General features: G+C 34.8%; 3 protein-coding genes, 1 long non-coding RNA gene and 1 pseudogene across 5 annotated transcripts; 3 read left to right on the plus strand and 2 right to left on the minus strand.

Moving 5' to 3' along the window:
* Window positions 1–1,373: 1,373 nt before the first annotated feature.
* On the minus strand, window positions 1,374–5,531 carry LOC120152314 (mediator of RNA polymerase II transcription subunit 19a-like). 2 transcript variants are annotated; one of them, XM_039164568.1, is made up of 7 exons: window positions 5,517–5,531; window positions 4,355–4,427; window positions 3,871–4,157; window positions 3,437–3,682; window positions 3,027–3,086; window positions 2,719–2,851; window positions 1,374–1,527 (listed from the first exon to the last, which is right to left on the minus strand). In XM_039164568.1, exons 2-6 carry the CDS (start codon window positions 4,383–4,385, stop codon window positions 2,801–2,803), a joined length of 675 nt encoding a protein of 224 aa, XP_039020499.1. In that variant the 5' UTR covers window positions 4,386–4,427; window positions 5,517–5,531; the 3' UTR covers window positions 1,374–1,527; window positions 2,719–2,800. The 2 variants fall into 2 exon arrangements, with proteins under 2 accessions (XP_039020499.1, XP_039020500.1); XM_039164569.1 differs by lacking the exon at window positions 1,374–1,527 and having other exon boundaries at window positions 2,832–2,851; window positions 3,032–3,086.
* Window positions 5,532–9,014: 3,483 nt separating this feature from the next.
* LOC120152335 lies at window positions 9,015–11,366 on the plus strand (annotated as a pseudogene).
* A 12-nt stretch (window positions 11,367–11,378) lies between these two features.
* Window positions 11,379–12,802, plus strand: LOC120152435. Its single transcript, XR_005518672.1, has 3 exons — window positions 11,379–11,437; window positions 11,535–11,600; window positions 12,348–12,802. It is a non-coding gene; the product is annotated as an uncharacterized LOC120152435 (long non-coding RNA).
* On the minus strand, window positions 12,189–17,794 carry LOC120152434 (RPA-interacting protein A-like). The gene is made up of 7 exons (XM_039164649.1): window positions 17,480–17,794; window positions 17,248–17,340; window positions 16,264–16,492; window positions 16,002–16,090; window positions 15,641–15,748; window positions 14,578–14,877; window positions 12,189–12,200 (listed from the first exon to the last, which is right to left on the minus strand). Exons 1-6 carry the CDS (start codon window positions 17,561–17,563, stop codon window positions 14,716–14,718), a joined length of 765 nt encoding a protein of 254 aa, XP_039020580.1. The 5' UTR covers window positions 17,564–17,794; the 3' UTR covers window positions 12,189–12,200; window positions 14,578–14,715.
* Window positions 13,124–14,196, plus strand: LOC120152336 (auxilin-related protein 1-like). Its single transcript, XM_039164581.1, has 3 exons — window positions 13,124–13,153; window positions 13,686–13,883; window positions 14,033–14,196. Exons 1-3 carry the CDS (start codon window positions 13,124–13,126, stop codon window positions 14,174–14,176), a joined length of 372 nt encoding a protein of 123 aa, XP_039020512.1. The 3' UTR covers window positions 14,177–14,196.
* Window positions 17,795–17,885: the final 91 nt, after the last annotated feature.

Consider the following 17,885-nt stretch of genomic DNA (forward strand, 5'->3'; position numbering starts at 1 on the left):
TTATTTATTATTAACCATTTATTTTTAATGGGTTTTCACCTTATATTAGATAATTTAATTGGATTTGGATAACTTTAAATAGATATTGGATTAAATATTAAAAAAATCAAATTTGACCATTTTTTTTATTAATTCACTTAACTTACCAACAATAATTCGTCTAATTTTATTTTTTAAAGATTATGGTTAAAAATATTAGCTGCATAGAAAAATGTCTGCACAAATAAATAATTAACTTTAAAAATGATCAGAAATTTTGTCGGACGTATTTAAAGATTTAAAGTTCAAATTTGATATACAATAATTATAACATATTATTGTATTAATAAATATAGTACATTAAATATTTTCGGTTAACTTATAATAAAAGTCTGTTAAATCATGTATTATAATATTTTGATATAACAAATTAAGGTAAAATATTTTTTTTACTTGAATTAAATTTGTTCAAAGTTTTCAAAAATAATTCAAAGTCCAATAAACTAAAATTTGAATAATAACAATTTTTTCACAAACGAAGTACCGATAATGTTATTACATTATCGATACTATATGAATAATACCGATATTGTTCACCCGGTACTGATACCAAAAGTAAGAGAAGTATCGATACTACCAGCTTGCTCAAATTCCAAAATGCAAAATAAGTACCAATACCCAAAGAGATACCGATACTACTTTACATAGTAAGATCGATACCATGATCACAGTATCGATACCGTCAAGCCCAACGGCTAGTAACAACTAGTTTTATTTAAATATTACAAATGTATTATCAATATTCCCTATAGGAGTACCAATATCCTCTGTCTTGGATATTTTTATTTTGCAGAAAAAACATCCCCAAACGGTTAAAATATCCACAACTTTATTCCAACATATAAATACAAGATCAAGATACTTAAAAGACATGTTAGAACACCTATCCAAACAATCAAACACAAGAAAAACGTTTTTCACTCTTTATTTTTTTTCTCTTGTAAATATTAAATTTTATGAGCTTTAATTTGTAAACGCCTTTTTAGAGTTTTCTTTGTTTACATCTTTTTCCTTGTGTAAACAAAGACGAAAGTTATAAATTTCAGTTCTAAAAAACACTTCCAAAAATACATGAACCATACAGGGCAATAATCCTTTACCCTTATTTTTGGGTCTGGGTTTTTATCATAAATATTTTATACAACTTTAATCACACAAAATGTAAATATCAGGAATCTAAGCTACTTGAATTCTTTTTCATGATAGCGAATTAAATCGTTAATGAATTTTATATATGCCCTAATCTTTTCAGGACTATTATTTTAAATCTTTTAACTAAATAAAATTGAGAATGAACAGCAAGTCATCCAACATGCTACAAAAAAGAAAGAAAGAAAGAAAGATCAAATTCTTGAATGTTACAGGCAAATATGGGCCAATGTTCATGATACAAAAAAGATCATGTTCAGCAACCTATACCTTGGATTAGATATCGATCAATGGATGATGAGTTCACCGACACATTCCTTACTCAGTTTACAAGATACTCTGCCAAAAAAAAACCCGTGAGAGTTAGAACCTTTAAAATCTAACTGCCATTGTGACACCCTTCCCCCAACCCCACCTCCAGTCCCAAGCCCTAAAATAATGAGTCTGTCTTATAGAAATAATAATGACAGGTCACGCAATTAACAGTAGGAACTAGAATTCAATCTTATCCGGAGAATAGACCATGTTTATATATCGATTCAAGAGAGATAAGCAGGTAATTGCACAACCTTTCTCATTGGAATCTTTATCCCCAAAACTAGAATTGTAAATACTTGAAATGTGTAACTAATTAACTAACTTCCAAGAAGTCAATTGGATGACATTTCACAACCTTTTCAGTGGGTTTGTATGGCAACATGAAGAAAATACTAATTTAGCAGATCCGCCAAATCACCACTCTTGCCATATTTTACTGACAAAAAGTTGAGAACAATATGCCCTATCAAGCCAGTTGCTTGGCTACATGTATAAAGTTACCCTGCATGTTCTATTTTTACACAATTTAAAAAACTATATTAAAAACATTATGCAGAAAACAACCCAGCTCAAATCTGCCATTTACACAATGGAAAAATCAGTGTTAACAGTTATTTCTTCATTGTAACTTGGTTGCCTGAGTTGAAAGGAGGAGAATGAAGCACATAATGTTATAGGGAGGTGAAGTAAATTATTCTAGATCTGGGGTTACATTCATATATAAGTTTCAGTGAACTTTTTAATTTCTATAATGGCTTGATTAAAAAATAAGTACCTAAAGTATACCATCTTTTTCATCCAAGTACCTAAAGATTTTTTTTGGTCGGAGTACTTAAAGTATACCACTTTTTCATCTAGATATCTAAGGTATTTTTTGGTCAAAGTAGGTACCTAAAGTATAGCACTTTTTCATAAAGGTGCCTAAAATATTTTTTAATAAATGCCACATGTCAACTTTAGATACCCATATGAAAAAGATGGTATACTACCTATTTTGACCAAAAAAAATACTTTCGGTACCCGGATTCAAAAGGAGGTATACTTTAGATAAGTACTTTGATGAAATAAGTTGTATACTTTAAGTATTACTTTAGGTACCTTAGGTACCTATTTTTGAAATAAGCCTTCGATAATTGATTAGTATTGGATAATATTTTGAATAACCAGAAATTAAAATAAGAAATAAATAAAACAGCATGATAAGGCATTCACCTCAAGCAAAGTAGAGAACATTAAGCAAACCCTCCCACTCTCTAACCATCTGAGACAACAAATGAACCATAGAGCCACCCCTTCAGACTGCTACTTTAATTACACCAACTTCGTCTATTTTTGAGCTTTTATGCTGCAACAAATTAATTATGTACTTGATTAGCACGATGAGAAAGTAGTTATAAAACAAGGTTTATGAGCATTATTCTGGGGAGAAATGAAGAGTTGATTCTACACGTATCACAAATATAAAAGATCATCCAAATAATGCAACAAAAAAGAGCAAAGTCCAGAATGATGTGCATTACCTTACTTTTTTTGTGTCTGTGAACATCATTAAGATTTTCATCTCCATCACGCTTCCTTTTCTGAAAATATATGAATTATAAAGAAATTTACATGGAATTCCATTTAAATTTAATTTAATTTCAAAATAAAAATTATAAAACATTCAGATGATCGATTAAACATGGGAACAGTCCACGGTAGTTTATTCATTACTATTTTTACTGATCTAAAAGGAAATATATCATGCATAGCTCAGAAGCAATGTTATTTTTGAAAAAATAATGGATAATTAGCGGACTGATTTTATGTACTTGGGTCATAGTTTGCTAGTCATGATTCATGACTTGTTGATTTAACGATTTTTCCACTATCCTAAGGGGCCAAACACAAGTAATCAAACACTAGCTGCATGAGGTAACAAACTACCAACCTTTTCATGGTGTTTTTTTGAGTGATTGTCGCCAGAATCATGATGCCCACTTCTATCCTTCTTTTTGTCCTTGTCTTTATCTTTACTTCGATCTTTATCTTTATGACGGCGCTTGTGCTTCTTATGCTCTTTATCCTTCTCCTTATCTCGGTTCTTGTGGCTTTTATGCTTCCTCTCTTTATCTTTATCTTTGTCTTTAGCTTCACTCTTTGATTTCCCAGCAATAGTAGGAATCCCTTTTTCAATCTATGAAATAAACAAAATGGTCAATAACTCCAATTACAAATATTGAAGGAAAAAAATTCTCAATGAAAAAATACACACCGGATAACTATTAAAATTTTACCAATTTACTGAATTGGATTAATATCTAAGACCATCATTTAGCTTAAGAAACTTAAATAAAGTTGGTATCAAAGCAGTAAATTTCCTACAGCTGGCAATTCTACAGGAGTGGTTTCACTCAGCTGGAAAGCCTCCTTAAGAATATCAAGATCAAATGGCTGTATACGGGCATTAATGTCTCTGTTATGTGTATTCTGAATAAGCTGGTCCAACTGCATCCCTTCTCCTTTTCTAATTTCCGTATCTCCCACCACATTATGAAGATAATGTGTATCTAACATTGATACAGGAAGAGGTCTCTTGCAGAAGAAGTCATGGTGAGGCAATAATTTATAGTGACTTATAAGATCAACAGCACCACTAAGTTCCCTTGATCCTAAATTTATTTATATAAACAGTTTCTTGTCAGTTGAAAAAAAGAAATGTAATAATATAAATAGAAAATATTAAAATAACTTCACATGAAATTACAGTTGGATCTGAAATTCTCAATCTAAAAACTTTAAATAGGCTGAGCAAATGCAATGGAAACAAAGAAAGTGCAATAAAAACCCGCAGTCTAAACAATAGTACCTCCTCCAAATTTCTTGCCTTCAGGATCCATGTGTTAAATGTTAATGAATCAAGAAATATGTACCATCATCAACTGCAAGTTTTCAGCCAAAAGTCGGAGAGAAAATCCATGAATACCAATTCAAAACATCTATAGATGTAAACAAAGATTCCATTGGATCTTCAGTTAGTTAAGCATAATCATCACAGGCAGCTTGCCATATGCATACGTATGGTATTTACATCTTTTATACACTTTTTTCCCCTTCTGTTGCATGCTTGTAAAATTAGAATCTTACAACTTTTAAGTAACAAAGCTAACTTTCGCATCGAATATAGTTCTCCAATGTAGCAATTAACTTCTTTGCCCTCATCTTTCTTACTACTTATTTATATTCAAACAATTATATCAGTAGTACAAAATGATATGCACATTTGAGCAAAAGATATGCGAAGTAAAATGGATAAAAGCCAACATGGTAAACAGATTACCATTTGTTTTCAGATCAAAAAGCAAAATGGAGGCAAAGCCAGGTTTAATATTTGCATTAAGCATATCAAAGCACCAAGAGCCTCAATCATAAAACCAAACAAAGGTTCATTGGTGGACTAAGTAGAAGGAAATGCACCCACTAACTTTAAAAACTACATTCCCCCAGTTAAACTTTTGAGCATACCTTAGTATTAATTGCCAATGCATGACAAATATAGCATATGTAACTTTCAAACTAAATTCTAAATTCTTAGTTAATGGTCATAAGTTAAACAAGTTTTCAAGCAATGGCACTTTCAGCACACTAAGAAGTTTAAATTAACCTCATACAGGACACTCTAGCTACAAGTAATTCCAGTATGCTTTACTCTAACTTTGCTACTAAATCCGCTTTAACCACTAAGAAAGATAACCTAATATTTCGTCTTTCCCGGATAACAGCTAATAGCCTAATCCTCTACACGTAAAAGACACCAAAATTACAAACTTACATTCTTCTCAATTTCTCATCTCCACTATTTTAAGAACTTCGTATTTGTATAATTTGGTGTGGGGGTGGGGGGGGGGGCTGAAGAACGACTGGCGAAACAATATTTTCTCAAAGAAATACGAATTTTATGTGTGAAAACACCCATTAAAATTTATCATTACAAATGTTAAACAAGAAACATTAAAAGAAATCAACAATACCTCAAACATGAAATCTCAATTTTGTCGTCGTACTTTTCTAGATCATGACAAACAAAGCTCAAAACTTCAACTTTTTTTTTTTCTCTTTTATTCAACTCACTCACGCTTCTCTACCAGTAAAAAAAATTGTCAAATTCAAATAGAATTCAAAACCGCGCGAAATTTAAAACAAAAAAAGGGGGAAAGAGGAGAAATTGACAAGTGGAATGACGAGCGAGATGAAGTTGGAAGGGAAGGGAATTGGAAAGGGATTGAAGAGAATAGAAGGGTAGAAGTGGTAGATCAGAGAAAGTTCGAGAGAGTTCTACAGCAAGCAAAATAAGAAGGTACTTTTAGTTTTTTTCTAGGGTTTTGAAGGAGGAGAACGACGAAGCTAATATAATTTCCCTTTTTAACTTCTCTCAGGTTTGCGGGTCCGTAGCTTAGTTCGCTGGACCTCGGGGGTTTTATTTACATTATTTGTTTATTTTAGGGTAAACTACAATAAATACCATTAAATATTAGGTTTAGTATTGATTTTACGATCAAACTTTAAATTAATTCAATTCTAACATTAAATTTTAGTTTAAGCTTTAATTATAGAATTAAATTGTAAACTATGAAATAACATGATGACGTGGTGATTTGGTGCAGAGGTGAAAGTTACAAATATTTTTTATTTTTTCTTACTTTCTTTTTTATTATAGTTAACCTTTTTTATTTATGATTAGTCACCATCCAAAATCTGAATTCTCTCTTATCTTTTGTAGTCACTCAAAAAGTGACGAACTCATATCATTAGAGTCGTCTCAGATATTTTCAAGGTCCTTTACAAAATTAAAATATTGACTCTTATAAAACGAAAGTGTATTATATTACTTTAAATAATTAATTTAACATTATATTAATAAATAGTAGAAAAATTATTAAATTAAAAATTAAAATGTATGGTTGAAAAAAAAGAAACCTTAATTATAAAGATAAAGGGTGAGATTAAAAAATTAGAGACCTCCATTTTAAAAATAAAGAGTATGATCGAAAAAATCAAACCCACCTCAATTAAAATATATATTTCTAAAAAATAAAAATAAAAATAAAAATTTAACTCCCTCCTTTAATAGATTTATAGTTCCACCCATGGGGTAACTAGGGCCGTGGCTAGGTTATCGGGGGTCCTGTGCAAATTTTTATAAGGGGCCATTATTTTTCTAGATATATTTGATTTCGGGATCCCTATTTTATGATTTTTAATGGTAACAACTAATAAATATACTCGATTTCGGGACCCCTATTTTTATGCTTCTTAATGACAACAACTGATAGATATATTCGATTTCGGGAACTCTATTTTTATGCTTATTAATGACAACAATTGATAGATATACTTTTTTTCAATTAGGCATGAATTAAAATGATAGGCACTAAATTGAAATAAAGATTATGATTTATGGATGTTAACCAATTGCAAAACTAGGATAAGCAATTAGAGTTTTTAATAACGTTTAACTGTTTTGTTGAGAATCAAGTGGGAGTAATATTATATTAAACGTTATATGAAAGTCATTTTTTAAAGTCCATCACTCTCTCTTAACTCTAACAAACACTCTCTTAACTCTACACTTAGACTAGAGCCGTACAATAATATAAACATTAATAATAAAAAAGTAAAGTCTAATGAAAGCAACCCAACTCAGTGATTCACTCAAAACTCAACTCAACTCACCTGCATCATTACACCGTCAACCGAAGCATAACTGGATGATGAAGACTTCTCTGACAATTATACGATTTTGGGGCCCTATTTTTATGCAAGTGGCTGAGGGGCCCTGCGCGGTCGCGCAGTTTGCGCCCCCTCAGCCACGGCCCTAGGGGTAACATAATAAAATAAGTGATATTTTAATAAACAATTTTTGAAATAATATTATTTTTTATAAGAGTTGAGGCCTCGTTAACAACCTCCTCATATCAGCATAGTTCTAAGAGCACCACTACTGATAATGGAAGGGGGGAAAAGACTACCCATAAATATTATTAATAAAGAATCAAGATACAACAAAAAGCTTACAAGGGTCACCCTCCCGTTTTGTTCAAACCCTCAACTCAAGCTAACTTAAAACTTAATCAAGATGCAACAAAAAGCTTACAAGGGTCACCCTCCCGTTTTTCTCAAACCCTCAACTCAAGCTAACTTAAAACTTACCTATCAAGACACAACGGAGGCCTCACGATTAAAAATCAACTTACATCTCTTTGACCTGTGAATCAGCTTCAACATTACAGACTGTCTTTGTCTGTCTTTAGCTTCACTCTTTGATTTCCAAGCAACAGTAGGAACCCCTTTTTCAATCTATGACATAAACAAAATGGTCAATAACGCCAATTACGAATATTGAAGGAAAAAATTTCTCAATGAAAAAATACACACCGGATAACTACTAAACTTTTATCGATTTACTGAATTAGCTTAACATCTAAGACCATCATCTAGCTTATGAAACTTAAATAAAGTTGGTGTCAAAGCAGTAAATTTCCTACCCCTGGCAATTCTACAGGAGTGGTTTCACTCAGCTGGAAAGCCTCCGTAAGAAATCACGGTCAAATGGCTGTATACGGGCATTAATGTCTCTGCTATGAGTATTCTGAATAAGCTGGTCCAGCTGCATCCCTTCTCCTTTTCTAATTTCCGTAGCTCCCACCACATTATGAAGATAATGTGTATCTGAGATTGATACAGGAAGAGGTCTCTTGCAGAAGAAGTCATGGTGAGGCAATAATTTATACCGACTTACAAGATCAACAGCACCGCTAAGTTCCCTTGGTCCTAAAGTTATTTATATGAACAGTTTATTGTCAGTTGAAAAAAAGGAATGTAATAATATAATTAGTAAATATCAAATAACTTCACATGAAATTACAGTCGGCTCTGAAATCCTCAATCTAAAAACTTTAAATGGGCTGAACAAATCCAAAAACAAATGCAATGGAAACTAAAAAAGTGCAATAAAAACCCGCATTCTAAACAATAGTACCTCCTCCAAATTTCTTGCCTTCAGGATCCATGTGTTAGATGTTAATGAATCAAGAAATATGTACCATCATCAACTGCAAGTTTTCGGCCAAAAGTTAGAGAGAACATCCATGAATATCAGTTACAAATATTGATATGTTGTGATGAACTAGAAACAAATATTGTACATGGATTTTCAATTATTATTTATCCACTAGGGTAGATATTCACATTGATCAGTTACATAGTTGTGGGTCATTCTCACTTGGAGGTGCAAACACAACAGAAACCTATGTTTACTATCAGGACGGCTTGCATATGATGGTGTTTTGGGATTTTTAATTACAATACACTGCACATGTATACTGAATTGAATGCATGGTTCTCCTCTCCCCTTCCCTAGCTCTACACATAGTTGAGAAATGCTTGTCCCCCTCTGTTTATTTCTGTTTTCATTAAGGTGGCAAATTTCCTAGATTAAATTCATTTGCTATTTATCATTCAGAGTTAAGATGGGCAATAGGTACTGCCAGAAAATTTTGAGATTTTCTTCTGAGTTTGGGAACCATTTGAATTGATCGTCACTCACGGTATTTTAGCTGTCACCATACATGGAATAATAAATAAACAGAAAAATATCTTATTTTTGTTACAGTTCTAACTATGTTTAATTGGAAACTATACTAGCTTAAGTGTGAAGAAATATGTTTTGGTATATTTGGACCCTAAGCTCCTTGTAATGAAGCTTCAGATGATGTATCTTTCTTTTCAGTTCAATATCCGTTTGATGCAGTCTTATCTGTCACTTGTTCTTATAATACTTTGCTACACCATGTAAATATTAGCTGAATTGTCTTCATCCTATGGCAGATCAACTTCAGAGGCTGTCCAGTCTCATAGACCAGCCTCCAATTTGATGGAGGACCCTTTCGTTGTCTTAGAAGTGACACCAGACCTAGCAGATTCATCCACAGGGTTGTTTACTGACCCCTCTGAAGTAATGAGTAAACTTAATGGATTTGGGAAGTCAAGAGTTGAGAGTTCATCTGGTAATGGGGGAATATTTGATGATATTGATCCTCTTGATGGTCTTGGAAAATTTGATCCTCCTGTGTCATCTGAGATCAATAAGAGAGGGAAGGATAAAACCCCTTTAAGAACTGCAAGCGGGCCACAAGCTCCTACTAAAGAGCAAAATAATGGGGATCACGAAAATGGTACAAAGAAGAGGATGCCTTCTATTGACGGTTTTCTTGACTCTAATCAACCTGTGTTTGACATGCCCAGTATGTTTCATAGCTCTGTTGGTCGAACTACTAGCCCTCCATCATACTCAAATGTTGGTTCTAGTGAGATTAGTTCCCAGGTACATAGAACTTCAAGATATGAAGAGAACTTTGATGCGTCTGATAATGTGTGGCTCATCGTATCAGAGGTTCCACTCTTTACACAACCTACTAGCGCTGCACCTCCTTCAAGACCCCACCTCCAAGACCCCCACAAGTTACAAGACAGCGGCAGACTCATTTTCTTCCACAAATGCAAAAAAGAAGGCAGATGTTTTTTCTACTTTCCAGAATTCAACTCAGTACTCAGAGAGCTCTCAGTCAGCTCATGCTGCGGCAAGCAGCTCTGTTACATCTCAAATTAATGAACTCGAAGATTTTGCGATGGGTACGGCCTGGAATAATGTTGAACGTACTGAAGTTTTTCCTGGTGATGATTTTGAGACTAATTCTGCTGCTGCTTCCATGAAAGAGGCAATGGATAGAGCAGAGGCTAAATTTAGTCATGCCAAGGGAATGAGGGAGAGAGAGAATTGAAGGGTGCTAAGACTAAAGAAGCTGGTCAAATGGATAAAGATGAGAGACCTACCCGAGATGCTTTGGATACAGAAGTTAGAGAAAAGAAAAAGAGACTGGAGCATGAGAGGCAACAAAGAGAAAGGGAGAAGGAAGAAAGAGAGAAAAGGAGACGCGAAATGGAGAGGGAAAGGGAGGAGAAGCAAAGAGAACAAAAAGGCTTGAAAAAGAGAGGGAGCGCGTCAGGGAGATGGAGAGGGAAAAGGCCAGACAAGTTGTTGAAAGGGCTACCAGAGAAGCATGCGAAAGAGCAGCTGCTGAGTCTCGTGCCAGAGCCGAAAGGGCTTCTGTTCAAAAGGCATCTGCTTAAGCTCGAAAGCGTGCGGAAAGGGCTGCAGTACAGAGAGCGCATGCTGAAGCTCGTGAAAGAGCAGCTGCTGAGGCAAAAGGAAAAGCAGAAAGAGCTGCTGCAGAAGTGAGAGAAAGGGAGGCAAGAGAGAGGGAAGCACGGGAGAGGACTGCAACAGCTAAAGCTGAAGCTGGAGCATAGAGGAGAAAGAGCTGCTGTGGAGAGGGCTGCTGCAGAGGCTCGAGAAAGAGCAGCTGCTTCTGCAAGGGCGAGCCAGCAATATAATGATAATGATTTTGAATCCTTTTTTAGTACGAGTTCTCAACCAAGCAGCGCACCAAGGCCAAGAGCTAACGCTTCGGTGAGAACCTAAGGTCGTCACCTTGTATTTGTTTCCTGATTTAAGATGCAGCGTCAGGCTGTCTAGTATCTAACCTGATATGCTGCTCCTTCAGGATCCTGTGTTTGATGGACAAAACAAGGGAGGGTCTGAAGTAACTAGGAGAACGTCTGTTGGATCTTCGTCTAGGATGAAGAAAGCTTCAAATGCAAATATTGTTGATGATTTCAGTTCTATTTTTGGAGGTATTGTAAATTCTGATATAATGATCTCTATAATTTGTAATTTCATTTTTATTCTTCTCCTTAATTGATAACTGACTAAACTACTTCGCTTGCTAAAGCTACTGCATCTTCATCTGGTGAGTTCCTAGAGGTTGAAGGGGAAACTGAAGATAGGCGCAGAGCCTGGTTGGAAAGCCACCAAAGAACTCAGGAGCGTGCTGTATGTATTCTGTTACACTATTTCATTTATCTTTGCCCTCCTACTCCGTTATAATTTGCTTGCTAGCCTGCTTTACTATTGAGTTCTGAATCTCCAGGCAAAAGCACTGGCCGAGAAAAATCAACGCGATCTTCAAGTGTAAAGGGAACAAGCTGAGAGACATGTAAGTGGATGGACTAGATATTCTTTTTTTCTATTAGTTTCCCATCTTTTCATTTTTTTCAAGTGTTTTTGTTGGAGTTTATTTTTCAATAGGTCCAACCATTATGAACGTTTTACTCTGGTCCCACCACCCCTCACATGATTTACCTTGCACAGTGGCATTGCATTTTATGTGTTGCAAGTGTGTGTAGGTCTGTGGTTGTCAGTTTTACCTTCAGTTGGCGTCAAAGGTAAATTGTAAAGTTGACTCCATGATAGTTTACACAATCCCTTTAATTTTATAGCAACATGTAAACAAATCAGGTGGCTTTGATTTACAAATAAAAACTTATATGAGAAAAAAACGATGACCGAGTATTTAATCCTAGAATATGATTCTGCTAGATTTCTAAAATTGTTATTATTGATAAGTTCAAACTTGGTCAAGATTTTTTGTAGCCCTAGTATCACTGGTGAGATGAGTAACGAGTGGCAAATCAATTTCTTATTTGAACCTAAAATTAAATTAACCTTCACATCTGCCCTTGCACCTCTATGTAATGTTAATTTAGATTCTTTATTAATTGAATGTATAATGGCACATTTGCTGAAAGAAATACTGCTATGCTTTCTATATGCTGTGTATAATATATGTACGGAATTTATTTAATGTGTGTGAATGAGTGACTTTCTACTGTTACATGCATACATCTGCAACACTTTTTCTTTTAGTTGGTCTGTCCAATAATGATTTATGGGATTATTTCAGAGAATTGCTGAAACATTAGATGTTCAGATCAAGAGATGGGCTGCTGGGAAAGAGGGAAATTTGCGTGCTCTGCTATCAACATTGCAATATGTATGTTGTTTTATTGCCTATTTCTATCATATTTTTTTGGTTCTCTTGTAGTTTTGATGTGGTAACAATCATATCCCTAGGTTTTCCTTTTCCATACTTCTCATTTTGTTGACTCATTTCAATCGTCTGATATGCTTTTTCGAGATGTTTTGTACATGGAGTAGATGGCTTTAAGGGCAAACTACAAGATAGTTGTTGGAGGAACAAAAATGAATTCAAAAATAAGAACCACCTTGTGACTGAACACTGTCCTTTTTCTGATAACCTCCTAGTTAAGTTGCTAACCTCCTTATGCTCAGTGCAGTGCTGATATGTCCAAATGGATGTCTATGTGGTGCTGATTTTAAGTAGAACTCAAAATTGTTCTATCCTCTGCAAAATTATATTTTGTGCTGCTGACGTTTTAGTTAAATTTCTGTATCCTAGAAATTGGATATAAACATCTTGTTAAACCTTCCTATGATCGTGCAATGTATGGTGTTTTCCAGCTAATAATACTGACTATATAGTCTATAGCAGTAATAGTATTTAAAAAAGCAATCCAGATCCCAGTCTCCGGTCTTTAACTTTTCTTTTCTACCATGTTCTGCTAGAACTTGCTTCAAAATTTATCATTCTCAAATTCTAGAGCATGCAGATTTCTATTTGAGGATACTAATTGTGTTTCTAACACATGATGCTTGAGCATGGTCGTCGTTATGCTTGCAAGTACTTATGTATGACGTCATTCATCTAAAAGTTTTAACTTTTGCTCCCCACCAATGAAATTGTTTCATTTTCTTGTAACTAGTACTGCTGTTATTCCGATCAAATTCGATGACAGATTTTATTTTATTGACAAAAAGGGTAGTTTTTGCCCATGTAATAGTTCCAATTTATCATTTTTGCCCCTATTGTATTTTCACATCAATTTAGCCTTCAAAGTTTCTCAATTGTATCATTTTTTACTCTACTTCTAACTTAAAATCCTAAATTATAAATCTTAAACCATAAACTATAACTCATAACCTCTAATCCCTAAATCTTAACTTATATGGTTTATAATTTAGAGTTTTAAGTTAGGGGCAAGGTATATGATGATGCAATTAAGTAACTTTGAGGGTTAAATTGATGTGAAAATACGATAGAGGTAAAAATGATAAATTGGGTCTACTACAAGGGCAAAGGTGACCCTCAAGCCTATTTTATTTTTAGTTGATTCTCTTCACCATTTGTTTATTTGAATAGCTCAAATTTCATGACAACTAGTGTTATTTGTCTCCTCAACTTGCTCTTTGGCCTGAATGCGGATGGCAACCTGTGTTTTTGACGGATTTGATAACGGCTGCGGCAGTTAAAAAGGCCTACAGAAAGGCGACGCTTTGCATCCATCCTGATAAAGTCCAACAAAAAGGTGCCAATCTTCTGCAGAAATATATTTCAGAAAAGGTGTTTGACTTGCTCAAGGTACTTCTCACTCTTGGTGTCCTAATTTATAGTAGACCCACAACTTTTTTTGTTACATTTTTGTTAGATGGATAACAGTGCTGCCGTTTCTTTCCAGGATATTTTCTTCCTCGCGGTTTCAGTGTTTTGTTTGTATCTATGTTAAATAGGAAGCGTGGAACAAGTTCAATTCCGAGAGGAGCTGTTCTGAGCTTCGATTTGTTGTTGTTACGTTTCTAAAAGTTCATCATTCGGCTATGCTTTGGATTCAAATGCAAGGCTGTTCAAGCAGCTATAGATCTCTATATCTGTAGCTGTTGTCGGCTTCAGTTTGATGATTCTTAACATCAGCTGGTGCAACGGAGCATGCAGTACCGGCCTCAAAGTTTTGCAATGGAGGGTGAAGTACTCTTCTTTTGTTCATATTGGTGTACATTAATTAATCTTCATCCAACTGATGCCATACGGAAAGTTGACTTCTTTAAACTATATCATATTTAACATATGTTTTAAAAATATTTTATTTAAAGTATGAATTTAGGAAATGACATTGTTAAGAAGGATTGCAACTAACATTACAGTAAAACGAACATCTAGAGAGCTGAGGGGGGACAAGATTCTTTTGATCATGGTAAGAGTCGAGTAGAAACGAGATTCTTCTGCTCAATTTAACATACTGAAATAAAAAAGAAAGAAAGAATATATCAAAACTTACAACTCTCGTGCGAAGAGATATGATTCAGATAAAATGGAAGCATGCCACAAGAACTTAACCAAAAACAAAACTAAAACTAATGGACCAGAGACGCTTGATGCACCCATGAACCATGCAGCGGCCGGAACAGGAAGGAAGCTAAATGACAATCTCGAAGGTACTGCAATCCTGACAAAGGATGTACAATGCAGTCAAGCCAAATCTAGTCTCAAGGCAAAACTTGGGTTTTAATCTACACCCTCGTTCGAGATGATCTGCATGGGCCTCCGCTAATCGATCGCATAATATATCTAACTTAACCTGAAAATCAGACCAGGTTGTGGATAAGTCATTGAAAGTCAACTTCAGAAGCAACTTTTTACTTATGTTGTTCCTAATGACTAATCTTGACATGAGAGTACAAATCACCACGAACAAAATGTCAATGGCTTAGTTATCAAGCAACTGTATTTATAGAAAAACCATAAAAGCAGTGCACACAATCATCTTACTACACAAATCAATTTTTATTTCTCTTGAATGCTTCATATCCTTCACGCAAGCAAAAAGATCATAGAGAGAGACAAGTACATATTTATTTTGTTATAAGAGCAAGCTCCAAGAATATCTCAATCTATAAAGAATAAATGGAAGTGGCTTGTTGTTTTATAGAGTTTAACATATTCAGTTGGAAGAGTTTAGGTAAGACTTTCAAAGTATCTCTCGGGTGGAGAATCCAGGCTATTCAAGGTTAGGAGCTATGTTTCTCGGACTTAGGTATGAGTATTGGATATAGATATTTATTTGATACATGTATGCTTATTTTCTCTACAAGTTTTCTCATGTCCTTTAAAGTCTTTGAAAGATCATATATCGTGCCATTATTTGAATATATGCCGGACATTGGTTTGGACATGGATACTTCAAGGAAAATAAAGAGTCAGGACTACATGGGTTGGGAAAACTTATCAAATGAAACATGGAGCAATCGGATGATAAGAGTCATCACATAGAAATAGTTGTCATGCATAAAAGTTTACAATAAAGAAAGGTAAAAAAAGAAGAGAAAAGCTGATTGGAGAACCTCGTCGCCTCTGTTAAGCTGAAGTTTGCAAAGGGTGCAATAAATTAGCTGATGGTTCTGTTGTAACTGTCCTCTCTTACAGATGGGGCACCATATCTGTTGCTGCACCTAACATAAACACCAAAATTCTTGCTGGTTTCATTAATTTAGAAAAAAAATAGCAGAAAACGATGTAAATTGAAAGTCCTATGAACTATAATACAGGAACTAAACTATAGAAATCTATTGCAAGTTATCAGAAAATAGTGCCTAGAAAGAATTTTAGCACACCCACAAAACACTGCGTGTTAAATGTCCCCCAAGGGTTAACAATACTAAAATTTATATAAAAAATAAAAAATGAACTTTATTGTTACTGCACCTGCTCATTCAATTGCATATGCTCATAAACTGCACTGGCCAAGTACTCATTTTGTTCATCTTCCCAAGTTTCTGTTCCTTCTTTTGGTTCTGCAAGGAACTAGAGTAAACATTTGAACTCAAAAAGGGTGACTTTACCAAATATAACCTCCCGAGTCAGGCATCTGCATGATCATTCACCCACTTATGGAAAGGGATGAATACAGGCAACACTTTGATGCATGCCTTAACAGCATTGTTTTTAAAATGGGACTATTAATTACCTTTTCCTTCCGGCTCTCTCCTGAGATCCTCGTAAAATATTCTTTGCATTTCTAACAATATCTCTTCACATTCACCTTGATATGCATCTTGAAGGCCATTGTATTCCCATAATTCATCAGAGGCTTCGGAAACAGAGTTAGATCTTCCCAAACTGTCACTCATTGATGAATCTTTAATTTTTTTTAGTTCATCAGAAACTATGTCCTGAAAGGCAGACTTCATGAACTCCTGAAACCAGAAAACATAATAAATAAATAAATAAATAAGGGATGTACAAATAAACTCAACCGCATTAACTAAGATCAAGACATACAGAATTATAAGAAATCAAGAAAAAGCATCCAAATTCAAAAATACCAACAAATGTAACCAAAAAAAATGCGTGAAAGAAAACTTCACCAGGCTATTTTCCCATGCTACTAAAAAATGCAGATATCCATCTAAGACGGGTATCTTTTCCCTATGTTTTCCCCCCCTATATTTGGAGAGTTTATAGGGGTTTTCTGTTCGACACAAGCGTTGAACAAGGGAATTTCAAGAAAAATTACAAAACGAAAGCAATATAGATTTTATCATGGGAAGCTAACAAGGACAAATGCAATGATCATTCCACGCCCATCCATTATGGCCAGCAAAGTCATTCCAGGCCCAAAAAGTACACCCCACAATTAGTCCCCCGAGCGAGGTAATTAGCTCCGTAAAGTACAACCCTACACATGTTCCCCTCCCGACTACATTGATCATGAAACTCTGTAACAAACACTATTCTCAAATAACTTCCAAGTTCAGGGTAACCAGATATGAAGCAAAAGAATCCCTTTTTCCATATTCCATGTCCAAAGGCAATAAAGATAATGACATATTGGAATCCAAGGTGATTAGAGGCACCGAGCTTATACTAGATAGGAACTACAACACAAGTGGATATAGAAAGTAGAAAGAAAGAAATAAAAGAGATGTGCATTTGAATGAAAACAGAGAACCTTGTGATTGAAAGATTGGGCAGCAGGCAACCTCATTTTCCAAAGCAAACGAGTCCGGTCTTCTCGCACCCTTTTGTAACAATTTTCTCTAAACTAAATTTCATCATCCACAATTTAAACAGCATTCATCAATTCCAAGTTTTCAACAGAAAATAAAACGGTAAATGGACTGAACCAGAAACCTAAAAGACGATTGAAAACCCATAATTATTCCTTAGAAAGTGAGACGAACCTTGTCTTTCCAAAAGGGGTAGTTGTTGAAACGGGGATGGGATTTAAGCGAAGGTCGTTTGATTGTTGGGCAATCATCTTCCATCTTATGTCCCGTGTTTTCGAGGTATCTCTAGAGGGGTCGAAGGAAATTGAAAAGGGCAGATAAATTTGGGAGCCGAGATAGAACCCGGGAAATGAATCCTTAAATCGTTGTGGAGAAGAAACTCAGGTTCGTAGTCGGTGTAGAATTCCTTATAATTTGGCAATTGGCGGTTCGGCGGTGGATTTGGGTCTAGGCCAACGGGCCTAGTGTTGGTTGGCCCTAAGGCCTAAACGCCCACATATAGAATTAACGGCGTCGGATGAGACAACAACGACAGCTCTGTCATTCTAGGTCACTACCCTACATTAAATTTCTCAATTTT

The sequence above is a fragment of the Hibiscus syriacus genome, unplaced genomic scaffold (assembly GCF_006381635.1).
Source record: "Hibiscus syriacus cultivar Baekdansim isolate YM2019G1 unplaced genomic scaffold, ASM638163v2 tig00111088_pilon, whole genome shotgun sequence".
In the NCBI taxonomy this organism is placed as follows: Eukaryota; Viridiplantae; Streptophyta; class Magnoliopsida; order Malvales; family Malvaceae; genus Hibiscus; species Hibiscus syriacus.